The 27,685-nt window shown below is 42.5% G+C and overlaps 1 protein-coding gene across 1 annotated transcript in view; it reads left to right on the top strand.

Annotated features, from left to right (window-relative positions):
* Positions 1-12,037: 12,037 nt before the first annotated feature.
* Positions 12,038-27,685, top strand: part of RNF217 (ring finger protein 217) — a 55,512-nt gene continuing 39,864 nt past the window's right edge. Inside the window, exon 1 of the mRNA XM_066545774.1 lies at positions 12,038-12,673. Coding sequence (XP_066401871.1) covers positions 12,038-12,673 — 636 coding nt within the window. The remainder of the gene's footprint in view (positions 12,674-27,685) is intronic.

Genomic DNA, 27,685 nt, shown 5'->3' with positions numbered 1-27,685 from the left:
ACAATGCGGCCGCTCAGCCCTGGTCCCGTGTCCCAGGGGCATGTGAAAAACCTCTCCAAATCACAGGCCCAATAGCTGAGGTACTTTTGGTCTTTATGAGTAGCGCTGGTGAACTTTTTCATACTGCCACCTTCTCATTTGACTCAGGCCTTTTAGGGGGTGGTCACCATTCCCTGTACATTTGTTGAAAGTAAATTGCAAGGGGGAAAACCCTGATCTTATAAAAGTTGAAACTCAATATTCCATCATTATACTGGTGTTTTATCCCCTTTAAAAATCCAAGGCAGCACTAGAACTGTATCTCTTGTCTTTTTAAATTGTCTCTTCGTCTCCAGGGTTCCTTCACCTTCTGAGATAAAGAGATCTGTTAATAAAAAATTGCAACAGGAATTTCAATTTATTGAGTGTTTCATTGTGGTTTTTTTCCCAATAAAGTAGGGAAAGCCCAAAGAATACGTTTAATATTTCTTGCCTTCTTCCTTGTACTCCACTTTTACATTTTTTTACATTGCACTCCGAAGAAGAGAGGTGAAAGAGCTGGACTTCAGAATGAGAGGTCTTTATATTTTTTCTCTTCCTAATCTGAGTAGTGCAATGTTTTTATTATTTTTATGGAAAATATAGCTTTTTCTCCTAAAGCATTTATTGTATTCTACAGCTTTCTAATCCAAGAGTTATACACTTCTGTCTGTGGAAGACTGACTTGGCTGTTGCCTGACAGTATTGTCCTAGTAGTTCTTCCCTTAAACACAAGATGTCAGGTTTTCAACCCAAAAATCTCTAAGCAAGTAAAAAATGTTCTTGGCATTGGATAAATTCCCGTATCACTGGAAAGAAGAAAATCACTAAAAAAATAAGCAATAGTTGCATAGTCGCTTTAACTGGTATGACAAGACCATTAGTTCCTTGTGTATCTAAATTAGTGCCATGCTGGAGATGCCAGAGTAGGAAATTGGATCTCATACTCTATATTATGAGACTAGCAAAAGGCAAAACATAGTACTATCATTTGATCTTGGTAAATTTTATTTGATCACTGAAGGCCTACTCTTCTATGTCCTTCTGAAAGACAGGAGACAGACCAAAATAAGTGTGCAGAATTATGGGGTTGGAATAAAATATAAAAGTCTTTCTGTTTAGAAAATCTCCTCTCTAAAATCAGATATTTTTAAAAATAGTCTATGGTCTGTTGAACAAAAGTAGCAGTCGTTCTGAGGCATGAAGCAGGGAACATTTGGGTCCAGATCCAAATGTTCCCAAAGCCTTTTTTTGTTTTTTTTTTTTTTAAGTTCCATTAAAGCTTTTAATGGACAGCACTGTGGATCAAAACTAATGCTACCATGGGAAAGTGTTTTTGTTCTTAATCTCTGATCAGATCCAGCACACACACATGACCTGGCTGCCAGCTGAAGGCATGGTTAGCCCTTGAAGGAGCATGTTCCTGGTCTGAAATGGCAGAATGACACTCACATCCATCATGCTCTCTTAACAATCACTGTTTAGCTTTTAGTGACTCATGAATTTAATACAATTGCTATTTTGCATATGCTCCATGTTGATTTTACACCAGGTCCTACATTCATGAAAGGTTTATTTTCTAGTCAACTGATGCATTTCACTGATTTTTTGATTGCAGGTCTCAAAGTCAGTACAAAATGGAATTCAGCCTTGATTAATTTAGTCTAGGTGAAGGAAAGCTCTCACACCAAGTTTCCATATATTGTTTATAATATAATCAGAAAATATTAACTATAGAACTCCATATGTACTAAATGCATTTTAAAATAAAAACCCTTAATGTTTGAGTTCCTCTAGGATACAGCTAAAGCTGCTTGAATGCTTTAGGATTTGAAATTACAATATCCTCCTGTACATAGTGAAGCCTTTTTTCCCCTAACCCAGAAGAGACCAGAATTAAAGCACTTACAGCGGTCCCCTACTTTGTGCAGAGCTTTAGAGATAATTAGTGGAGGAACAATAAAAATTCAAGTACTAAAAGCAAAATCTGAAAAGCAATAATCCATAGCAGATAACACCACAATCACTTAGTATATGATATCAGACAGGAGAATAATGTTCTGGAAACATCCATGTACAAAAATGGAAAGCAAACTGAGAAAACAAAGAGATCTGTACTGATAAAGTCACAGAAGTGGCTTTTCAGGAAGTAAACCTGTAGAGGAGTGGAGGCAGGACTTAAAAAAAAAACAACCAAACAAACAAAAAAAAAACCCTAACAAAACCAAACAAAAAAAAAACTGGCAACCTACTTGTTTCCCCTCCTGAATTCTCTGCAACAGGATTTCCTCCTCACATCATGTGGAGCCATGTAAATATGCCCCCTTTGGCTACGTGACAGGAATCATTTCCTCCACCCTGCTTTCAGGGAAGGAAAGCAAAAATGAAAGGTCAGGATCTTGGGGATTTGTATTAGCAGAAAGCACTTAGTCAGGAAAAGGATAAAGATTACAGGGGAAGTAGTGCTATTCATCTGTAATCCTTTTCTGTTGAACACACTTTATATATTAATAATAAAAAATATGTGGAAAAAATTAAGCTTTACTATTCTGCACTTTCAATTCTTCATTGGTATTTAATGAAGGTATAAAGTTTTCAAAATGTCCTAGAAGAAACTCATAAGCTGAAATTTTACTAGCATCCACAAACGTGAAAGCAAACATTTTTCCCTGGTATAACTTCCAGGGAAAAAAAAAATTGCACTGCAAGTGAAGTTATTAACCAGGAAAAAGCTTCCTTAATTGTTTGTTTGCAGGAATTGTTGTGATTGTTCCCAGTCAGCCTTCTGTGTGTTCAGTGCTCCAGCAGAACTGGGACCCTAACTCATGCTTAACACAGCTGCACAGAAAAAGCCCAGACTCCTGCAGCAGCACTCTGCCTAAACACTCAGGTGACAACAGACACCTGCTTTTACCAGCTCTGATCAATGTGCAGGCATTTTGCTATCAACAAACAGATTAATAAAAACCAATAAAAAAGCACTTTTCTAGTATATTTTAGTCTCATTTCCTACTTATTCAATATATACAGAGTACAGTTAATATATCTTTGATGGAAAGATAATTTCTAGAAAAGCATCTATTCTTGAAGACTTTAGGTGCTATAAAGTCTGTTACAAACTAGATTTGTATGTTGAAACATAGTTTACTAGTTTATTTTTTATTATATTAAGACATTTTATTGAAACAAGACTAATACAGTCAAGTCAAACTCCTTTGTAAAACTTTGATTTTTTTTTTTACTGTTACTCACTAGCTTTTAGTCACTCTATATTTTTTCTCCCTGCTCATGAAATAATTGAGCAATGACATAACTCACTAAAATGCCCATTGAACTCTACTGGATACAGCCCCACCTGATGATCCTTCCCTACTGAGAGTTAGCTCTTGAATTAATTTGCCTGTTTTTTCATCTATATTTTACATGTATACTACTTCTGTTGCAATGTAATGTGCTTTAAACAATAATATTATGCAGCATTAAGATAAATGTTTTACCCATTTTTAAATATGTGCATTCTTAGTCAATTTTAGACATTTCAGACCAATTTATTGTACTGTTGATGTGACTAAAGAAACTGAGAAGATGATACCCAAAAGTACATTATGTTAACATAGACTGCTAACTGATTTATTTAAATAAACACATCTCGTTTTGGATATTTTCTCATTGGCATTCGTGCAAGCTAAACCAGTTTACCTTGAATTGCTCTGAATTGCACCATTTTAATTTCAGTGACCTAAAATCATGCTGTTAGTGCTATGTTCAGATCAATTCTTAGCTGAAAAAATATTCCATTTACTTTATAGTTGCATCTCAAAGGAACAACAGATAAATGTTTTCACTGGAAAATAAGAAGTAGTCAATAGATGCACTTCATTAGTATCCACAGAATAAAGCAAGCCTACAGCTGTTTCACATATTAATTGCTAAACCAGTAGTCTTCTAGCATTAGACTTTTTCACATGTCAAAAAGTTTATAGGCAACAAAAACTTAAAAGACAAATCTGATTGCAACTACACAGTTGCCCTCCTCTTTATTTTTATGCTCTCTCTTATAAGCAGATCAAATCACTCTAAGTAGCAGGTGGTATCACTCTAAATCAAGCAATCATAAGTAGCCAGATACCTCCTGATCTAATTAATAGAAAGAACACTGTTGCAATTCTATTTACTATTTCTTTATAAAATCTGCCAGCGTTCATATGAAAGTGAAACTTATGACTGGCACTGAAGAACATGACGGTGAGAATTTTCTCCACTAATCTGCTTCAAGTTTGTCTGAGGTTTAACGTGAAATCAATGCTTTTTATCTTAGTGTTCCACAGCTGCATCAAATAAGTTAGGCTTGGTTCTTCCTCACAAACTCATGTAACAAGAACCCATCACAGCAGCTGATTTCCCAGCAGACAGCCACGTGAGTGGCTCCTTGGGTAGGCTCCTGTGATAGCTTGGCATTTCTGACTTTTAATGTTGCTGATAAGCATACCAGAATCACAAAACAAAGTGCAAGGCTTTCACTGCAGCTTTGGCCTGCCAGCAGTCTCAGATTCCACTCTGACAACATAAGGATTTTGTTTTCTCCCCAGACAGTATCTTCAAATGTTACATTTTTTCCCCCAAGTCAGGCTTCCCTTGGATAAGAAGTTTACTGATGCCCTTTTATTACACCAGAGATTGTTCTTACATTTCCATCCAGGACTTAATCTGCAAACACAGCTGACCTTGTTGTTAGGGCATGATGTACCAGCGTTGTGTCTAAAAGGGCTACTAAGAAACAACTTCTGAAGAGAGAGTGCAAACCATTTTTTACCTATATTTATCAGGTTCCTAGCTGAACTTTTCTTTCAAAACAGCTTTCCATTGCAGTATGTAGATTGTTCTAGCTGGCCAGCACTTTCTAATAGTATTGCTGGTGCCTGTTTTAAAACAAGACATGTTAGATAAGAGAATATAGGAAAAGACTTCTAGGAACAGTTTTTTCAGTGTTGCTGAGTACTATGTGCAAAAAGATTCATGAGGTTCATTACTCATGCAGGTACAAGAGTGTGGTCTTCAGCCGCATACAGCAATTCCTAAAGTAAAATACATGCCTTTTACCAACAACTTTTTCAGTGTATGCAATGAAGGCTTTAAGAATCAACCTTTACGTTAAAGTGTGGACAAGCCAAGAATGCTCCATGAAAACAAACAGTCCATAGCAAAAGTATTGAAATTACCTTTCAAGGAAATAATTTAACTGATTCCCTGTTAATTGCTGTGTCTGAGCAGCAATTCAGAAAAGACATGGCTCCTGACATTGTGTTGTGTCACACACTGGATCTGTGTAGCAGCAAGTTCAGTATTAAGTTTTGTTAAGTCAATTTTCTGTCTTGCCTGTTTCCATTTTTGATGCTTCTGAAACCCCACTGCAGTCAAGCTATCTATAGAATAATCAATTGAGCGTATAATCAATATATCACCGCTTTAATTTTGCAGAGTCATATTTCAGACTCCTATTTTCCATCTAGCTGAGAAGATTTTCTTATCATGGTACTTCCACAGTGAAGCCAGCTTTACAGGCTGGAAAGCACAGGGACTTGCAAATTAGGGACAAAGCCATAAAATATATCTGTATTTTTACCTGTGATGTTATGAAAACAGCATCATCTCACTCTGCAGAATGACTTACTGAGTGTAGTCAGATATTACTTCTTGTGGCAGTAACAAAAATGAATTTGTGGAGAGAAATTACAGTATTTTTATCCTGCTAGTGAATTAGGTTTTATTCTGGCCTTTCTTTCCTTGGTATAATTGTCACACATATCCTACTAAATACCTGTTTTGGTATACTAGATAAAATCCCACTGGAAATCTGGACACATGATCTGAGCAAGGGAAAATGTTTAGATCCCTGCATTCTTACACAAAGAGAGCATGAAGCTAAAGGTGGGTTAAGTTCCTGGTGTTAGCTTATGCAAATAAAACCCTCACAGCACATACAGTGCTATTCAGTAATGACTACAGCCCAGCAGAAAAATTCTTGTGAATGCGGTGTTCCGCAGTCAAATGAATTAAAAATAGAGAGAAGTATCTGAACATATGTAATTTTACTTTTAACGATAAAATGTGCTACTAATGAGCTGATTTCACGTGGCACTCTGAATGAGGAAATGACAGTGTTTTGTCTGTGATACCGTAGTGGTACCTCGAGCATCAGCCAAGACCAGGGGATTCACTGGGTCACAGAGTTCTGCAGCTGCCAACACTCCTTGTCACACATGGCTTACCGTCTAAATAATGGAGACAGGCAAAGGGTAAAAGGGGAAACGGAGATATAGGAGTATCTCATCCAAGGTCACACAACTGGTCAGTAACAGAGCTGAGATTAGAAAAGGGGCCCCCCAGGTCCCCACCCCAGTGCCCTCACCACAAGACCTCACTGCCATCCGTGCCTGGCTGGCGAAAGCAGCTCCGCTTGTTACAGCAGCTTCCTGTGCAGACGTGGTGAGTCTCCATGGAGTCACAAAGCGTGTAATGGGAGTCTCTGCTGATAACAGTAGGGGTTGTTGAATTACAGAGATGAACTTAAGAAAGTCTTCAAAACATTCTGAAATTTGGCTTTAAGAAGCAAAGCAGCATTTATTTAAATTTAATTTAAAAATAGCTAATTTGAATAGCTTTATGTATCCCCAATGTCTGATCAGATTAATGACTTAATTTCACTTTTTTTTTTCTGAAATCCTTTTAAATTATTTGCATAGCAAAAACCCCCTCTAGTACAAAATGAGAAAAGCACAATTTGATAATCCAGTAATAAGGATAGACAATTGTTTTAACAAATGTTCAACTGCTTTTCAGGCCTGAAGCTAAGAAGGAAAAGATAGCAATTTGCACATCAGAGAATGACTCACAATATTTTCAAAAACATAGCTGCTAAGTCTTTATTTTACAAAACATTCTATCTGTGTGTCATTCTGCATAGTTAATGAAAGCAATAATAGCTATAAAATATACTTGGCTTTCAGCAGAATTTACTCTCACTGTGGTGTTGTCAGGTAATCCTGTGGCCAACTATTACTACAAAAATAAATTCAAAGAAATACTAATACAAATAAGACAGTGATGAAGAATTCTTTCTTTGGGAGAGTCTTAAAATGCTGATGTAATTTAGCATGGTCTCATGGCTGTACTGCTGCTGATGGTGGTAAATAACTCCTGCTTCCCCAAAATGAATTGCACCCAGGCTGTGCATCGAGGCATTTCATTCCAGATTAATGCTGATAAATGATCTGGGTGTTGTCTGTTGTTAAGGAAAAAACAGTGATTGTGGGATACATGGAATGTAACTTGAATCCAGTGTGCTTCTGAGACTAACAGTGAATAAGTTCACCTGGGGAAGCAAGCCATGGTCATGATTCCTAGATCAGTTTCTCAGTTTTAACTTCCTGTTCTATGAAAAGGAAGTTTCCTGCTTCACTCAAGTGGTTCTTTGCATTTGTTGAAGATGAAAGTGATTCCTGATTTATGAATCCGGGTGACATAATGGATATAATGTGGTCAGAAAATCTTAGAAGAATAAAAGATTTGAGTGATGAGGAGAGGGAAGTACTTTCCATCAGCTTAAGTTTCTGGTTGGTCTAGCCTTCAGTGGGAAACTGAATTCAGCAGTATCCAGAACACAAAGGCAGGCATGAGTCTCTCTACAAAGCTGTAGGCTAAATACAGATCTTTGTGACAATTTTAGGAAGTGAAGATGTGATAGGAAAAAGGATAAACATACTAAAAATTAGTGATGCAGGCAGAAAAACAAGAAAATAAAAACAGTGTTGCAAGTGTAAAAAATGACTTTGAAGAAGTGTGTAGAATTAATAATTCCAAAACAAGAGAAGCAATTAAGGTTCTAAGTGCCCTTTAAAATGTGACTTGAGACATTGATAAGATCTGTTTGGAAAGATACATAAATTCTAGAAAAGCATTTTCTCTCCTTAGCCCAGATGTGGGCAGTAAGTACCATAGGTAGTACAATGGCTTTGATCTGTTTAAGCATGTGTATCTTACATAGTTATGTTTTGAAGGTTGTTCCCATAGTGCCAGATAAAAATAATGGCACAGACTGTTTTCCAAATAAATACTGTAACAATTAAACTAGGCACACAGTCATTCTTCCTGATCTAATTAGGATGCTCATAAGAAATTATTCTAGTGCATGCATTTTTCTAACCTACACTTTCTGTAAAATATATGTGAATCTTCCACCTCACAAGATGAACAGAAGCTCAAGGATCCCCCTCAAAAAGTAAGTTCTGCACCCAATGACCCAGTACCATACTGCCAGTTACCTACTTACTACATAGAAAAAGAAGGCTTCACATTTCCTCAGAGGCTATCAGCATAAGCCCAGAAGAATCAATGTTAATTACTTATTCTAAAAACATTAATTATTTTTAGTAAAAGTAATTTTCAAGAAGTCTCAGGAATCACAGCCCTGGGAAATTAAATCCTCCTTTCACATATAAGTATACACACAGATAGAAATATGACACAAACAGCACAGTTGTTTAGCTCTGTTGTATTGCTGAAAGTATCTAAGCAGTTTGGTAATTCATTACAGAACTGCTTTCATGACTGTGTGTAGCAATGAGTTCTGCAGTTTGCCTACATGCTGCATAGCCCAGTAGTTTCTATTGCTGAAATTTTACATAAGCTTATGCTCTTTGATTAAAGGAAAGCAAGGAGCAAGGAAGGTAGGGAAGAAGGAGAGAAAACAAGGGTGGAGATTCTCAGGCACTACTCTGAAAAATTTTACAAATTTGGAAAAATGCAATTAATTGATGCAATAGCCATCACAACCTCCTTGTTCAGTGTGAATAATTAATAACAATAATAATAAAAAACCCAAAACAATCCCAACTTTGGGCGTTACTAGAACCTTGGTTCTAAGCTGCGGAACTTTAAAATCAGGCATGAGTAAAAGGACCAGCCATAAACATACCTATTCAAACCAAACCCTCCAATTTTATTCAACAGAGAAGAAAAGTATTATGGAATTTGCTACGTTCCCAAAGATAAGGGAATCTAGGTTCTGGTGGACAGAGCTTTCCAAAACCAGGGATGTCTCACAAATAATTAATACCCTGGCAGCTGCTTTCTTCATACTTCATTTGCAGAGTTCAAATGTGTGAATCTCTGTGGAGTTTGACTTGGCAGTACATCACAGGGAGAAAAGTGATTTTTCAAGCAGCTAGGCTCAGTTCTACGCAACTGTGCTCAAACCGAATGAAGTTCTTGTAAACCAAACAGTTTGGCGATAAAAAGGTTTATCTCTGTAGGATAATTTATTTTAATCTGTTATCTTATGCAAATCCAGCAGTGCTGCTATCTTTCTAATATCTTCCGTAAGGCTAGACATGCTCTACAGAGAGCATAAAATGTGTTGATCTAAAACCACATTTTAAACCAAGAAAGTTTTAGCAACAGACTCATTCTGGATGCAAATCTGACTCGTGGTTTCTCAAAATCTGGGCAACAGCCAGCCTAAGACACATCATGCAGCCTGTCAGTAGCAGTGCAGCCTCTTTGGGACCCACACATTCATTCCTGTACGGAGTCGTGCTTTGTGCACCCAGGCACCCACCAGCAGTGCAACGGAACCAGCACCCCTCACTGACTGCTCCGTCTCTCACCAGCTCTCTTGCAGAATAAGCAAGGGCCATGCAACACAAAATCCTGTTTTGTGGGATTGCTGGGGGCTGGTGGGAGGCTGGGGTGGTCTTTTTGTGAAAATTCTCCCTTTATGTCATTCAAATATGAGTCTGTGTAAAGGCACAGGGGAAAGGACATTAGTACATACTAGCAGGTCATGTTATGTTTACCTCTATTTTATGTTTACCTCTAAAACCTGTATTTTATTCTGTCTACTACTGTATAATTTCATACTTTTTCAATATACCTGAGAGAATTCATACAGAATATGGCAAAGACTTGTTGCAAAGACTTGATTGATATATTTGTCAAAGAGTGGGAGAGTCCCCTTGGGGGCTGCTCACCAGCCAAGGCCAGGGCAAATCCCACAATCTCAGACAGAATGGGGACCCTGGGAACAGCTGGGCTGGTACATCTGCTCACTCTTCACAGCCAGGACCAGCAGGACCCATGGCTGGGCACAGGCCACTGAACTACCCGTCCTTAGACCACAGGCTAGTAGGGCACAGACAATTCTGTAACTCCTATGTGCTTCATGCTTCCCCTCAGATAAGTATGATTATTATTGCCATCCTGAATTCCTGAAAAACCCTTTTCCCCTGCTGTGGTTTAGCACACACATTTCCAAATTAACAGTGGAGCAACATTCTGGCTCTTGCAATGATGCTAACTATCTTTCTAGCTTTCACTTGAAGTTCCAAGTTCTTAAGTGGTAGGCATGTAGGAAATTCTAATGTTTATTCAATCATTAAAAGTCCTACACTTGGTATTTTCAAAGTAAGCTTTGGGATCATAATCCCTAAAGGCTTAACTAAGAAAATTTATACATATTGTTTAAAAGAAAAAATTCCTCTACACTGTTTTTCTGGAAGGGTAACTATAGTCTGACACTGCACAAATTCATACCCACTGACTTTCACATCTAATTGGGTCTGCAAGAAATACAGCATTTTCAAGGCCAAGAGCCCCTCCAAGCCAGCAGCTGTTGCCAGTTGCTACACAGAGCCTGCTACACAGAGCCTGCAGTGCCTCCGCTGCCAGCCTTCAGCAGTCACCCTGTGTGACTTTCTGAGAAGCTCAGCTCCATCCCAGAGTGCACATGTACTTCAGTGGCACACAGGAACCAAAAGCTGGACTGGCTGCATACAGTGTCCTCAACGCCCTGCACTCTGGGACACTGCAGCTGAACAGCTGCGCTGCTGAGCTCAAACACACAGCCAGGCAAACACACAGAGCTGCTCCCTGCATGAGCCTGAGATCATAAGCTCACTGGGCTTGAGGGTACGACATGCAGACAGCCATGATGTCCCTGATTGTCATCTCCCGACTTGCAGACCTCCTCCTAGGTTAAGCCCAAAACCATGTCCTCTCAAGCAGAGCATCTAATTAACCTCTGAGGAACACAAAGTTCGGGATGGAAACTGCACAATCCATGTTAAGGTTGCTGCAGCATCAGTTCCATGACATCTTCCCTATGTGATGATGTAAATGATGACATCAAGGCGGGGCGATAACCATCTTCAAGCAGAGGCACTGGCATACCGACCAGCTCTGGAGCAGAATGTCCATACATCCTCCTAATCCTCGTCAGTACTTGAAGAAGCAAATATTGTTTTGGACCTGTGTGGATACTCGTGTTGCTAACAGTTTGAATTACTTTTGTGAATGTCACTCTATTGCCTCGATGTTAGTGCGTGGCTCTCACAGCGGAGTCGATGATGCTCACAACAATCTTTTCCTTCGGGGCTGATTTTTAATCGGACGGTCACCATGTACTCGGAAGACATTACTCTGCGGCCGGGCCGCAGGTACCGGCACACGTCGGAGGGAACCTGGGGCCCAGGACAACGCCTGGCGGTGCCGACGCCGGGCGCTGCCGTGCCGGCAGCCACGCAGTGTTTACGGCTGAATGAGGGGCGCAGCCGAGCAGCTGCGTCAGCGCGGGCGGGGGCGGGCCGGCCCGGGGGGCGGAGGCGGGCGCGCCCGGCGGGGCGGCCGCCGCGGGCGGGGGGCGGTGACGCGCGGGGCGGGCCGGGGCGGCTGCGGGGCGCGGCCGGGCGGGCTGCCCCGCGGCACCAGGGGAGGCTGCCCGCGTCCTCCCCGGCATGGGGGTCGGGCTCGGGCCGGCACCCCGCGGGCGGCGCTGACCGGAGCGGCGCCCGCCGCTGCCGCCGCTCCCTCCCCCGCGCCCGCAGCCCCTCGGCGGGGAGACCGGGCGGCGGCGGCCAGCTCCCGCGGGCGGGCAGCGCGGGGTTCGGCGCAGCGGGGCTCGGGACCCGGAAGCAGAAGCGGGGCCGGGAGGCGGCTGGATGGGAAGGAGCGGCGGCGGGCTGCGATGGGGGAGCAGCAGAGCTCGCTGAGCCCCCCGCGGGCGGCCGCTGCGCCGCCGAGCCCGGTCGGGGACCCGCGGGAGCCCGGCCCGGACGAGCCGCCTTCGCCGCGAGAGGCGGTCCCGGCCGGCGGGGCGGCCGGGCCGGGGCGAGGCGGAGAGCTGCCGCCGGCCGCTGCCGGCCCGGAGCGGCGAGGAGCCGAAGAGGAGGCGGAGGCGGCGGCCGGGCCGGAGCAGCCGCCGGGCTCGGGGGAGCCGGCGGCCCCGGCGGAGGAGGGGCCCGAGGGAGGCAGCGGCCGCCGCCGGCCCCCCCGGCGGCACGTGTACTGCACCGTCTACTGCGTGGAGAATGACCGGCCGGCGGCGGCCCCCGGCTCCCCCCGCGGCGGCCCGGGCGTGGGGCAGCCCCCCGCGCGGCGCGGGGTGGTGTCGGGCGACGACCCGCTGTCGTCCGGCGGGAGCATCGAGGTGGTGGACTTGTACCTGCTGCCCGAGCCCTTCTCCGGGCTGATCGCGGGCGAGTTCGGGCCGCTGCTGGTGCTGAGCTGCCGCGTGTGCCTGGAGGAGAAGCCCATCAAGCCCCTGTCCTGCTGCAAGAAGGCGGTGTGCGAGGAGTGCCTCCGGCGGTACCTCAGCTCCCAGGTATTTCCCAGCGGGCGCAGCCGGGGTGTGCTGGGGGGTACTGTGGCCGCAGTATGCTCGGGCAGCCCGGCGAGCGGGGCTGGGCCGTGAGGTGCGGAGGGACAGCGAGCCTTTCCCGTCCCGTACGGAACGCGTTCGGCCGCCACCTGCGTGCGAGCTGCGGAGTCAGCGACCGCCCGTTCCCGAAGTGCTGCTCTACGCGTTCGTACGCGGCTGGTCGGGCTGGTCGCTAATGCGTTTTTAGGCTCTCGCCGTCTTTATAAGAATTTTCGCTTTGAAATCTCAAACTCTTGCTGTTACCTGACCGGCGGCACCAGTTTTCTTGTAAGAGGCGGCCAAGGAGTGATAAGGAGAGGAGTTCGGGAGCACTGGCAGCCGCCTCCGAAGCGGCTCCTGGAGCCGGGGCTTTTGCCCGCTGCCGCTCGATGTTCGGGCCCGTGGTGGAGCCGCTCGGCCTGCTCCTCGCAGGACACTGCCTTTGGTGTTGCACCAGTTGTGCTAGCTTAAAATAGTGTGTGTGACTGTTGGTGAACAATTGCAGTTAACAACAGTAAACAATAACTTCTTAGGAGGAAAAAAATTGAAAACAACTTCTCCATCCTGGGCAGGCAACTGCTCATCCTGGCAGATAGCTGGCATATAGGGTGCTTACATGTTCATCACTGTTTTGTCAGTCAGAACTGCTATTTCAAACCGAAATTAGCTTGATAACTAAGCTCTGTCTTCGCTAATGTTTTCTGTAGTTAGTTTAGCACACCGAATATTTGTGTGTTTCTGCTGCTAGTGTAGTCATACCCTAAACACGAAGAACAATGGGAGAAGTATGGTGTGTGTGGGAAAAACAAAATCAACTAAACCTGTTGCGTACCATGTTAATGCTTTTATTCAGCAGAAGCTTTTAGGATGTGCCTGGTGGAAACATGCTAGTTTGTTGGTGGAATGAATTTTTTCACCCGTTTGGGGCTTGGTGCTGTGCTGGGGCAGTTTGTGCTCCTGCTGGGCTGTAGGGAAGGAATGGATGATTACAGCTACTCCTGCAATCCATAAATAGTTGACGGGCCTCTTCTGACCAGAGTACATTTCACTGCTTGGAAATTGCACGTGAATTGCAAATTGCTCCTCTCTGGGCCCTGGTAGCCTATGTAGCATTTGCTGGTGCTGGTAGTATTTGTTTTGGCTAATAGTAAACTCGGTAGCATTTTTATGATCTTGTTTGGATGTGTTTAGATAATAGCGAAGGGCTTTACTTGGGAACTGATGGATTGGATGGTCAGAGTTAATGTTTTGTGTGTTTCCTGTAACACTGAAACTCAGGAACACTTAATAGGCCTTCTTGAGACTTCATGCACAGAATGATTTGATTTGTAGATAAGTGGTAGACTGCAAACTCTCACTAAGTTTTTAGATTAATCTTGTCAGTGCATATTTGTGCTGCTTTGATATCTGCCACTGAGGTCATATGTCAGAGTATTGCCTTTCATTTAAGCTGGAAATTGACAAGAGTTGTGATGTCAGGGTGATCTTCCCCATGTCCTGCAGGTGCCTGCAGTTTACAGTGATGTAATGGAACTTACATGATCTGGTATCTAAAGCCATCCTGAAGAACTCTTCTGCCTGGTTTAGGCTGAACTCTGGGAGGAGGAAGCAGCAGCTTGGTGGCTGAAATAGCTGGCTGGCCTAGGAAGTGGGTATATGTGCTATGGAGTGGGTTTAGCATTGGCCAGGTGTTGGATGTGTATGCAGGGATGCCCTTCAAGGAAGCCACTACTATTGCTAAGCACCTGCAAAGCTGGTCCCAGTGGCTGGGGAAAGGAAGATACCCATATGGCACATAGCCATATGGGTACTTAGCTGCTGTGCTTTAAAGGTGGGGCAGGGATGCTGATCTTGAGAAGTGAGATTCACAGAGCGCTTCTGTGGACATGTTGTTACAGATGCTTTTATGACCAGGCAGAATTTTAGCTGCTTGATAAATTTGTTAGGGAAAAGTGAAACAAAATGCAACAAATAACAGTCCAATGTGTTCTTCCCTTATCTTCCTTTTTGAAAAGGATAAGAAAGCGATATTTCTTCAAGAAGAACAAGAAGTGATCTCTTTCCTTTGTGCAGTGGAAGGACCCTGTGAGTCATCCTGGGGAGAGAGAAAGGCATCTCCGTCTCAGTTATGTTAGAAGAATTTCTGGGAAGGATGAGTGAAAAGCCAGTATAGGTTAGAAATCAAGTTACCCTTCATCTTCAAGACTTTGCATTTTTTGTAGGAAATTAAAAAAAATTATGAGATGTTCAAAAGGTATAAATGCTGAAAAGCTGGTTTTGTTTGAAAATTTTAAAAGGTCTTACTTTTGGATATGATTAGCCCGATTTAAGAATGTACGTAAAATTGAAAACAAACAAAATACAATTGAAAAAAAAAAGCCAAGCAGCATTGTGAATAGTTTAGATCTGGTTTTCTTGTCAGAGAAATAGTAATCTCAGCCCTGGCTGACTCTACATCTCTGGAGGAGTGGTCTCTCATGCTGAAAATGTGGAATATATTGGCAGAAGTATAGCACTTAAAATAATTTGTGTAGTCTTTGATGTCTGTGTGTGTTCTCTCACTGGAGAAAGCAGTATTCTTCATGATAGCTTCATTGTGATTCCTGAAATGATGTTTAATGGAGTAGCAAAATAAAAACTCTGTTAATGCACCATGCTTTCTTCTATGCAAACATATAAGAGCATCAGAACTTCTGCCTTCAAGCCCTTTATAGATAAGAAAAATCAACCAAAGTTTTAGGCATTCTTAAAAGGAATGCCAGATGAAAATACTCCAGAGTTGTTGCTCATCATGCTGGAAAATGAGGGTAACATCTGAAGGTCCTTAGAGGTCAAGTCCAGTCTTATCACTGGCACCTTGCTGCATAATCCCTTTCAAAGATTTAGTGGCGGGAGCAGAAGCTTAGCAGGCGAGCCTGGAATGCCCAGGCTGATCTGGAGCCTGACTTTGGGAAATCATGTGACATTACTTCGGCCTCAATTTAGATATTCTGTCTCACATCCTGATAGTCACAGAGCACTCAGGGCTCTTTGGGGTCTGAGTATGACCAGTTGATCTACAATTCACAAAAAAGTTCTGTGACCGTTTGTTTGGACTCAAAGAAATTGATGATGTGGTAATTGATGGGTATGGGTTATGGGTTGTTGTGGAGTTCAGGATCTCTTGTGGATCCCACAGAGCCTGAGTCAGGTCCCAGCAAGCCATGTCCCCAGGAATTGATGCAGCCCAGAGCTGTTGTTTGTTATGCTTAATGGGTGAGGTTCAAGAGTGTGATTGAAGGGCCAGTGTTCTCCCTCCATGGACTCCCAGGTATGTGTTGAGTGAGGTTGGGATCAAAAGTGTGGAAGAGCCATTTCCCATGCAGCTGGAAGCTGTGGGTTTCTGCACTCTGTCATCCAGGATGCAAACTTGGGATAGGGAAGCAAGAACCAGGAGACTTAATCTCACAGGTGTAATATTGCATCTGTATCTCCTTCACCTCCTTCACTTCCCATCTTTCTCTTCATTAAACCAAACCCAAATTATTTCAGAAACTGAGCATACCAAGATTTGCTAAAAAAGTGATTCACTGCCTAACCACTCTGGGCTGCTTGTATCTTTATGTAAGAGGGAGCATTTCACTTTTCCTATAAAATGGCTGCAAAAGTTTTATAGAAACCTGAGTGTCTGCTTTTTCTATATGCAAACAGGGAAACTTGATAATCCAGTTTTGATGCTGTGCTCATTAGTGAAGCTTTATTTTGTAAATCTTGTAACACTGTTGGAGTAGTCATTCTTATAGTAAAAGACTTTGGGTGAGTTAATTTAAACACCATACTGTATTCTTCATCAGATTTTATGGTGCTTTAATTATAGGAACTCTAATGAGATTAGTAGCCATGCGTAAATCAGAAGGAATGGTTGGGGGTGGGGAAGGACTGCATCTGACAGCGTTTTCTGCATGGTTAGCTTTGGTGGGACAAAAATCCTTCTCTCTTCTGACCATGAAATGTGGAGATCATCCTTCCTCTGCTCAGGACCTCAGTCTTTCTCTGTCTGTGACCTGAGATTTTTTTTTGACCCCTCTCTTTTCTGTGCATGATTTCTTTCTGAAAGAGCTGGAGAAAAAAATCTGCGGACTGTTACATCAGGATTTTTGTGGGGAATGTGATTATAAACCTGCATAGTGAAGAGTAAAATTGGAGAGCAGTCTGCATCACATAAAACTAGTACTGGCTTGGAGCTGGAGGGCCTTGACACCTGTGTCTCATCAGGTGTCTGATAGTATCATATAAATGATACATCTTCAAAGCTGGTTTTCTCTGATGAAAACCAGCCAGCAGAAATGTAGGCACCAAGTGCTGAATCATCTGATGGTTAATGAGCTGCTTGTGCCCTGAGTCAAACCAGAGCTCAGAAAGGCCACTGTCATTCAGTGCAGAAGCAGCTCTGTGTTTGCGAGGGTAATTAATCTAAAACCTTGCTCTAGCACCAGCTATCGAGTTGCTGGGACGGCAGCACACTGCCTGCCAGGAGGTCATGGCAGGGTGAACGACCACCCCTCCAGCTGACATTGGAAGATTGCAGAAGTTTCCAAAGGAGGAAGAGAGGTGCAAGAGGAGAAAAGAACCTCCTGGTTTACAGGCTTTCTAAATCAAATCAGTAGCCTCAGCCAGTGTAAGCTGGCTGTGCTCCTGAGGAGAAGAAGGCAGATAGACTTGGTCCATCAGATGCAAGCAGCCTATAAGCTGCAGGAGCACCTAAACTACTCTGACATTTTCAGCAAGCAGCTTCTGAAAGTCTGTAGTGTTCTCATGTGTTGTATACAGTACCAGTGTGAAAATGCTGCTGCATAGGCAGATGTCATAGTTCAGGATGTTACCCAGGTCCCTCTAAGATTGTGAGAGTTACCTCTCTCAACTCTTTCAAGTTGACAAGATACATGGCAGACTTTAAGTCCATTTTCAGTGCTTCTTGGTGAATGCAGTTTGTGCCAAAACTTAAGTTTGGAACAGTTTACAAAATCCAGCATTGATGAATATGCTTTGAAATTAATTTTAAAGAAAACTAGTTTTGAGCAATGTTCTTGACTGATAATGCTGCCTAGTTCCCACTGTGTGTAGGCCTAGGTACTCTGTCAGCATATGGGCACTGCACATGGTATGTTTGTTCCCTGTGCAGGAGTAGCTTCAAGCTTACTCTTTGTGGCTAGCTATGACTTCCTCTTGTTTGGGTAAGTGTTTGGCAGGTGTAGAGCTGGAATTGTGGCTGTCCTTTCTTAGCCATGCTGTTGTGAAGTGAAGCAGAAGAGAAGTAGCTGTTCTTACAGCAAAGAACATTTTCAGTAAAACTCTGGGATCTAAGATACTGAGACTAGAATAGATGGTGTTGTGTTTGAACAGTTGCAGGAAGGGTTTTGCTGATGGAGAAAGGCCTCAGTTCCTGAGGGGAGGATGAATGGCATCATGAAATTGTTGATGTCGGTATCAAGTGGTAAGGGTGGGTGCTATGATGGGTGATACCATGAGTTGGCTGATGCTGATAGTAAAGTTGATTGAGGTGTAGAGTTTTCCTATGAATGGGAAATTGCAGTTGGAGATGGAGAACCAGTTTTGTTTTAGTTGGGGCTGAGACTGAATATGAAAATGTGTTCTTTCTGTGAAGCAGAAGCCCTCCTTGTCAGCTGTCTGTCACCTTGCTGGTCTGTGGGCGGTGTTGGCTTTGGGGACCACAGACAGGCTGAGCCATCAGGAGATCATCTGCTGCCAGCCCTCCCTCCCACCGCCCCCACCAGCTGCTCACAGGAGCTACCAGGCACAGGTATGAGATCAGTCCAAGGAATGTAAACCTAAATGAATTGAAAAGTGAACTGTTGGTGTTTAGTTGCCCAAACAAAAAGAAATGAAGGAGTTAAGTGAGGGTTGGGAAGGCCTTCAGCTCACCTCTGCCCCATAACTGCTTCTCCACCCAGAGCAACTGTTCTTCCAACTGCTCTGGGGCCTCTTGGCCCTTCATTCCTCTTTTCTTCTTGTACAAATATCTTGCTTCCTGCTGTCTAAACCAGCCAGGCTCAGGGAAAGTATGTATTTTAAATGGCCAGGATGTCAGTACATTGTCAAAATGATTAAGAGGTGTAAGGGATGTAATTTCTTTAAAAGAATTCAAACTGGAGGCTTCCCCCTGAAGAAGTACATTACTTAGTCACACAGGTTTATCTGTCTTTCTGTATGCTTTATCTGCTTGTGCTTATCTTTCTCTTGCTCCTTTTTTTAAAGTATTTTCTTGATTAATTATATTTTAAAAGTAAAAAAGTCCTTGTCTATAGGGTTTTGTTAGCCAAATACTACTTTTTCTGTACTGGAAAAAGTGACAAATTTGCCTTGTCGTGAAAAGGCTATTTAATTTTTGAGTCCCTTTTTAAGTACTTGAAAAATTTTTGGTAAGGCAAAGAAATTAATTTTACTTGGAAGTTAAAAGTTAGGGTGAAAAATTCAAGACTTTACTCAGAAGAAAATTTTATGGATTTCAGTGTGGAAGGTCAGAAGTTTAAGAGTAGTTTAGGCCAGATTTGGAATTAAACCTGAAATGGCTTACGTTCCATGTTCAAGTCCTTGGAACATCCATTTACTTTAGATGCTGCCTCACTGCTTTGATTTGAGATTGATGTATATTTTCATTGACAGCCTTGTTGGGATGTGCTGTTGCTCTCATTTACTTATTTAATTGTGAGAAAGGCTGTGCAGTTTCTAGATTAGGAGTCTATGAACAGGTAAAGAAATTTCCAAGTTTGTCACACTTCCATTTCCTTACAAGCTTGCTAAGTAGACCGCAGAGCACTAATTTTCCACAGTGATGTTTTTATTAAGTACAGCATGAACAATATAAGATTTTGTACTGGGAAATAGAAAGGGCAAAGTTTTATTTTCTCAAGCTTAGTCATCCTGATGCCATTGTGTATTGTTTTCTACCACTAACATGATATGGATGGCAGCAAAGGCAGGTGCCTCTCTGATTTACTTGGTTTGGCTTCCTGATCTTGTTGGAATGGTGGTGTATCAGCTTGGGGGTGTGAAATGGGGATCTGAGTGATTCTGTCCCTTTAGCTTGTAGGAAAGGGAAGTCCTATCCAAACTGTTTCAGCTGTGACGTGGCTCTGTGGGGTGGCTCACACAATACAAGGAAGGAAGAAAAGGGAGAAGAAGATTGCTGGGATGGGAAGGGCATGATGATCGTGTAGGAATTGGATTGCTCCAGAAGGTGGACCTGCTCAGGGTAAGCTTTCATAAAACAAAAGGGAATTGTGAAGGTTGGTGGCCTCCAAGTAGGGTGGATCCTTGGCCTCTGTTTAAAGCTGCAGCTGAATACTGGCCAGTTATTCTGGTAAATGGTGGCCAGAAAGTGAAATGGGACTTGCTCTTTTTCTGGTTTCCTGTTGGATGGAGGTAGGCAGGAAATAAATCTAGCCTTAAAAAAGAAAAAAAAATAGTAAGGATTCTAAACTCAGTTTAAAGTATATAACTTCCAGGAAAATAATGGGTTAGTGTTTTACTGAGCTGCTGGAAGACTTCTATACCCCATTGGCAGCAGGGTGGGTGGAGTAGGTAGGTAAAGCATCCCATCTGTGACACGATTACAGAGTGCCTGTGAGGTGCCATTTCCCTGCAGAAGCAAAAAGAATATAGTGTCCTTCACTACAGTCAGTACCATTGCTGCTGTAGGGGGGCAAAGAAATGTGGGGAGGGACTTCTTAACCCTTCAGCCATTTTAATGTTGCTCACTATGAGAGTGTTAGCTGGGGAGAGGACATCTTATGCCTCTCCGTTGCAGTGCACCTGTGCAGTGTAGAATTTGTCCCCTTAGAAGCCTCACAGAGGCAAGCATATGAATTGCTCAGTGCTTTTTTACATGCATGTGCAGTTCAGTTGTGCAGTAGCTTGGAAACTGTTTAGCTAACTTTATGGCATTAGCCTGCAGGTTAAAAATGGGAAAGAATGTGCAACTTTGGACCTTTTTGGAATGGATGGATCTGCAAAAGAGCAATGATAGCTCACAGTATTTAGATGCCTAGTGTTGCATACCAACTAAAAAATGTTCATGTTAGTATGTTTTTCTGTGATGAACAGATGTATATGGAGGTTAGAAAAGGAGTTGTGAAACACTGGCGTTCAGTCTGTGTTGTTTTTGTTAGACATTTATGCATATTGACATATACAGGTGAACCTAGGCCTCAAAGTGGCCAAAGTGAAATACAGTATTAAAATCTGGATATTTCAAAGTATGCATGTATCTGGTGGTCCCCATTTGTCTTAGATAAGGGAAGTGGCAATCAAGCAGACTCAGAAATTTTCACTCATTTGTACAATGGAAAGTAAATTCAGCCTTGCTTTTGTTGTATTTCTCAGTAACATTTAAAGAGTCATTTTCAAGCTTCTGAAGATATCAGTTCTTTCAAGACATTATTTGGAGTTCTTACTTTATTTTAAATTACTAGCATCTTCCCAGTCAGTAAGATATAAATCTTCCCTGCAGTGAGGTGCAGCTGTTACTGATGGACATCGCTGAGTGCTTTTGTCTCAGCAAAGTAGGTATTTCATGTCAAGGCTTGATTTGTTGTTCTTGCAGTGAAAGCCACTCATCAAATCCTACCTGAATTATCCCAGAGCGTAATGCTTCATGAGAACCTCACCCAAGCCATGACAGGTTGTCAGACAAGGCCAGACTATCACTTCTGGTAAATTAAGGATCTAAAAGGAGTTCTGGATCTCATTCTATTTTCTCTCCATGTCAAGAAAAGGAAACTTGTCTAAAGCTGATGGTATACAGTGATTTTAGCTAGCAGTGCTGCTTACCCCAGTCTGCTACTTGTTCCCTACTATTTGTGCATCATTTGATCCATCATCAGAAAAAAAAGATCTGGTTTAAAAAGTAACCCTTCACAGTCATTTTTGCTACTTTTATTCATACCCAGCTTCTAATTGTGTTATGCACAATATACAAATGTTTATTTCACCGCAAGTGAAATAAACATTTCACTGAATAAAGTGCTAAGTCGAGCAGGTAATTTTGGCAACTGTGGCAGCCTGTCAAACCAAAACATTTGAAATTGACATGTTCACAAAGGGGGCAGATGGGGGTTTTCATTTGAGCTCAATGAAATCAAAACTGCAGTTTGGTCCTTTTGCTGCATCATTTCCTCTTTCACAATCCAGACGGAAGTTGCAGCTTATCCAGTGCCTAAGGGGCATCTGCACCCACAGCGCTTGGATAGGCAGGGTCCAGGGAGTTACTCAAGCTGCTCCCAGCTCTGAGGTGCCCAGTCAAGCCCAGGCTGGTATCCACTGGTCCTGTCTCCACTGCCTGTGGCATCATTACATATGAGCTTTCAGCTAGCTGAATTCTAAAGCATCCTCATGTGTTTTGTAACATAGATTATTCTGAAGATAGTCTTACAAGTGAAATTTTTCATGTGAATATTGTTGCAAATGAGGAACCTCTCTCTCTCTTGGTCTTGCTTGTTTCAACAGCTTTAGTTTGCTGCAGCCAAGCAATGCCAAGTATGGTTGTTATTTTCTTGAGAGAATTTTTTTTCTGCACCACAGAGCTCTCAAAGGAAGCCTCTTGTTGTTCCTAATCTGTTTGAATAACAAGTGAAAAGATGCAGAACTTAAAATTATAGAAGAATTTGGCGGTTTTATTGTGTGGGTTGTGTTTTGTTGGGGTTTTTTTTGGTGGATGGGGATAGGGGTGTTAGGTTTTTTAGTGTTTTGTTTTGTTTGGGATTTCTTTTTCTGCAAAAACACAAAATGCACATTGGTATTGAATACGACATTAAAAAACATACAACAGAGCAAGGTATGGCACTGTCATGGAAGAACTGGTATGCATAATTAAATTTGATAGTGAAGGTTCTTTTGAGCTTGGTCATAAAGTCTCTTGGTATAAGTAAAATACCTAACATTTCTGTTGGAGAAGACAATCAAAATAATGACTATTCCAGCATATTCTTTTCCACTCTAATTGGTTTTTTTTTTTTTGTTTCTGTAGGTGTACTGCTTTTGACCCATAAAAATATTAAGCCTCTTTTTAAAATTAATCTAGATTTTTAGAAAAGTTCTAGCATGTACACTGGGCTGTGACTACAGCTTTCACAGGCTAGAAGCATGTTTTTTAGTGAGCAGCTTTGAGATGTTTGGAGAAAGCAGAGGAGAGCAGGAGTCCCATTTCATTGCATCAGTAATGAACTGGCACCAGACAATAAGTTTTACGATACTAGCTTATCGTTGTGCTTCTGTATTGAGTTTCCACGTAGGAGAATTTTATCTATTCTTATGGTGAAAAGAAGGAGCAAGGAAGAGGTCTTTGATTATTTTTATTTTTCAAGTATGAGTTTGTCCAGCTGTTGGAATGTTAGTAGGAGACGGGAGATCTTGGTCAATGATGGCAGATGATGTAAATGCCTGATAATGATGAAACCACTAAAAACCTGAATGCAATTTGAGGCTCTAGTATAGAGAGGAGAGCAGTGAGGCATTTGTATGTGGTAAGGCTTCATTTGGAGTCTTGGGTGTAGATGGTTGATGCTGGCCAGATGCCAGACACCCACCAAAGCCACTCTCTGTCCTCCTCTGGACAGGAGAGAGAAAATACTTGGGGTTGAGATAAGGACAGTGAGAGATCACTCACCAAATACCATAATGGGAAAAACTGTATCAAATTAGAGATATTAATTAAATTTATTGCTAACAAAATCAGCAGGATAATAGCAAAATAAACCCTTAAAACATCATCTCCTCACCCTTCCCTCCTTCCCAGCTCCACCTCCTACCCAAGGGAACTAGGAGACTGGAAATCAGGATTTTGGTCAGTTCATCACATCAGGAGTTTGTCCCCCCCCACTCAGGGAGAGGAACCCTTCCCCTGCTGCATCGTGGGATCCCTCCCACATGAGATAGTTCTCTGCTAACTTCTTCAACCTGAGTCCATCTCACAGGCAACAATCCTCCTCAGACTGCTGCAGCATGGGTCGCACTTCCACAGGGTGCAGTCCCCCAAGGACAAGCTGCTGCAGCAGGGGCCCCTCTCTCCATGGGTCTCCCACCAGGTCACAGGCTCCACTCAGGCATCCACCTGCTCCAGCATGGATCTCCTCCATGGGCTGCAGGTGGATTTCTGCATCGCTGTGGAGCTCCATGGGCTGCAGGGGCACAGCCTGACTCACCATGGTCTGCACTGTGGGCTGCAGAGAAATCCCAGCTCTGGTGCCTGGAGCACCTCCTGCCCCTCCTTCTGCACTGACCTTGGTGTCTGCAGGGCTGTTCCTCCCACATATTCTCACTCTGCTCTTCTCTGGCCTCAATTACATCTTCACAACAACTTCTTTTTCTCTTGTTTAAATCTGTTACCCCAGAGGTGTTACCACCATTTCTGATGGGCCCAGCCTTGGCAAGCGGCACATCCGTCTTTAGAGCCACCAGGGACCGGCTCTGCCGGACGTGGAGGAAGCTTCTGGTAGCTTCTTACAGAGGCCACCCTTGTAATCCCTCCCCCCCACAAACCAGGTGATGTAAAGCCAGTAAATCAGGTTTAAGAAAAATGGCACTAAGGAGGACTGCAAGGAGGAAAGAGCTGTTGTGCAGATGCAGAATTCTCTACTTGAGCATAAGCAGAACTGGGAGAAGAAATAACTGTTCTGTTTAAATGGAAGAGGTTGTCATTTGGGTAGGCGCTTGTAAAGAATATTTGGCACAACACAAAACTCTAAAAATTGCAATGAATTGCTAGCAATCAGTGTGAGCCTCTGTCAGAGAGAGGCTTTTGGGAGCATCTTTCCAGTCTCTGAAATCGTGAAGAAAGGTGTGGTATCACAGCAGTTCGCAAAGCCAGCACCCTTAGTACTCTCAAAAGAAGGTTTTCTTTGTGGCCCCACTGTGTGCTGAATTTGTCTCAGTTAGATGGTAAGGCTGCCTGGGCTTCTCAGTGCACTTTGTTGAGAAGCTGGAGTCCAGTGAGGAAATGGTAGAAGAGTTTTATTGTCTGGGGTTACGTTTTTCTAGACCGTCGCAAACAGTAAAATACTTCGTAATGCCCAACGAGTACCTGCTTGCAGCACGCTTCAAACAGTGCTCTGTATCTGGCATTATTTTGTTTGTATGGAAGGTGAAGTCAGGCATCTCACACTGATTTTAGGAGAAATAGCTTTCAAATAAATTTCAAACCTGAGTTTTTGGGACAGTTTCTGATTAGACTGTTCTGGCTGAATCAGAGCAATTTTCAAGCAGTTCCTTCCCTCTGCTGGCAGAGGAGAGACTGCATTGGTGTTACCCGAGTTGACCTAGGCTATAGAGGATGCCTTTGTGAAATAACTCTCCAAGGGAATGCATGCAGGCTGTTGTATAAAGAAACTTGTGAGAGAGAACATTTAGCAAAGACCAGTGATTGTTTTAGTTTCCACTGATTGCTTCTACATTAAAACAATGAACAGAACAGATGGTTAAGGTGGAGGAGCTATGTAACATTGAAAAACAATCTCTGAAATCATGTGATTTGGGCGTGGGGTCTGTTTTGAAAAAGACTTTTTTTTTGGTGAAACTAACTATTACCACCTGGGCAAATTTGCTGTAAATTACTGGAAGGAAGTAGCTGGATGTTGAATGTCCTTGTCTGTTCGTTAGCTGTGTGCTTCAGTTGACAGGCTGCAGCATTATCATTCTGGATTTATCTCCTGATATCTCACTCTTAAGTTGTTGCTTTCTCTTCTTCTCTTTTTTTTCCCCCTTCTTGTTTTATATACCAGTATCTGTCAAGTTTGGTGGAAAGATTTTGGCATTCTTAGAGTACTTATCTTGGCTGCCAGGTAGTCCTTTGGAATCTCAGGGTGCTTGCAAGGTGGTTTATTAGGGATTATGGTGATGTCTGTCCTGGCTGCATGCCTGACCTGGTGTACATAGGGAGGGCTTTGCTGCTGAGATGCAATAAACATTGAGTTTCTGTACTTGTCATGAAATACATCTGCAAACTGTCTAGATGAGCTTGTTGATGCTGTTGTGCTCTTTATAGCTGCTTTATGTAGGAGTTAGATCCACAGGGAAAATCAATAAATACTGCATAGAGTTAGAGGCTTGGTAGCCATGCATACATGCCTCATGTTTTTAATGTTCTGTATGTGTTTGCACCTTTGAAGACTGTGCAACATGAAAGAATCTTTTTTATTCAGTTCTTGTTAAGTTAGAGACTAAACTGGTCTCCTGCAGGGTTGTATCACCTCATGTCTCCGAGTTCACCAGTGAAGTCTGTCTGGAAAGACAAATTTAATGGAAGCACTGATAGATGCAAATTTTGGCTCTGCAATCAGTATGAGCAGCAGTTGGATCACAGCAAGCCTACTTCTGGATTTGAACAAACCTTGCACAAACATGAAAACTGACAGATGCTGACACCAACAGCAGGTGTTGAAACATTGAAAATATTTCTGACAGTTGCATAGTTTTAATGGATTTCTTGATATATGTAAGCCATGGTGGGAAAACTGATGGGAACTCTCTCTGGAATAGATCAGATAATAGTATATCTTGTGTAATCATCTATTGAAACACCTGAAAAATGCCCAAGTAATAAGATGGATGAAAAGAAATAAATGGCTGCTGATACATATTTTGAGTGGTTATAAAACCTTTATTTATGGCAGGAAGTTGAGCTTCTTCAAAAGATATATGCTTATCTAGTGAGTGCTGTAAAGATCCTGGAGAGTGACCTCTGTCCTCACCAGCTTCCAACTTTTGCTCTCTTTCCTCTTCCCTTTCCTGGATAAGTTTCCTTTCCCCTGTCAAGAGTTTTTTGAAATGCAGTTTCCTTTTCACAGCGACCCTTTTGCATACAGTGTTTGTAGTAGCACTCTGAAAAGGTTTACAGAATTGAAGGTAAACTTGGTCACATTATAGATAGTTCATCAGTGCCATTCAAGTGAAAATTACTCAATTGTGAACTTTTCTTATTTCTGTTGTCTTGAAGTGTTAGTCTTGTTTTTCTTCCCGGCAATGTTTAATTGCGCAGGAGAGAGACTTCCTTGCAGGAGGATCTTTGTAATTACATGTCAGATCCTTTTGTCTGATGAAGGCTTTAGAGCAGATAGTGGATTTCCCTGAGAGCTGTCCATGCTTTGCACTGCTGTTGTCACTCTGTTGTGTTCAGCTAAGACACTTGGTTGAACCTTCATGACACATCATATATAGCTGGCTTCTCTGTTCCTTGCTACGGTGTACACCACTGGAGAGGAGACTGAAGTGTGTTCAAAGCAGTGAATGGTCATGAGAAGTGTTGTTCCCTGTGGCTTGCAGAAGTTCTGGGCTGGCCTGTGTTACTCTGTTACTCAGATGTGATTCCAGCACACTGGTTTTGAAGACAGAGCTCAATAGCTTCTATTACACGAATAGTTTTGTTTGCAAAGTGGAATGATTGTGAAAATTGGAAGTATATAAGCATGTAGTGTTATCTTACTGTTGCACTGGTTTTTACCAAACGTTTTGGAAGACACCCTCCTATCTCCTTGAAGTAGCAGAAGAGATAGATTTTGTTCTCCCTTTTCTTACCTGTCAAGCTCGATTCCATTCTATAAGAGAATGGAATAACTGTGAGATTAAGCCTTAATTTATCTGCTTTTCCTTCCTTTTTTCCTCCTCCTATCTTTGAACAGAATTTGGTTGGGGTAGGAGGGCATTGGGATAAAGATCTAATCTTTCTGAAGCAGTAGAGTTCCTGTGTGTGATGTCACAAGAGACAGGTTTACTCCAATTGCAGCTTTAATGTTCTAGTTAAACCTATATTATACTGTGTTAGATGGACTAAGAGGTGTTTTGATGCCATGTAGGTGTCCAAATGTCCTTGTGCAGGAAGTGACTAATACAGCTGGGTAGGTAGGGCTGCACTAATGAGACCAGAAAAAAAAAAAGGGCTTTTTTAATAACAGAGAAGCTCTCACTGTCCAACTTACAGGACACATC

Source organism: Molothrus aeneus, chromosome 3 (assembly GCF_037042795.1).
Source record: "Molothrus aeneus isolate 106 chromosome 3, BPBGC_Maene_1.0, whole genome shotgun sequence".
NCBI lineage: Eukaryota > Metazoa > Chordata > Aves > Passeriformes > Icteridae > Molothrus > Molothrus aeneus.
This window is presented reverse-complemented; position numbering and strand designations above follow the sequence as displayed.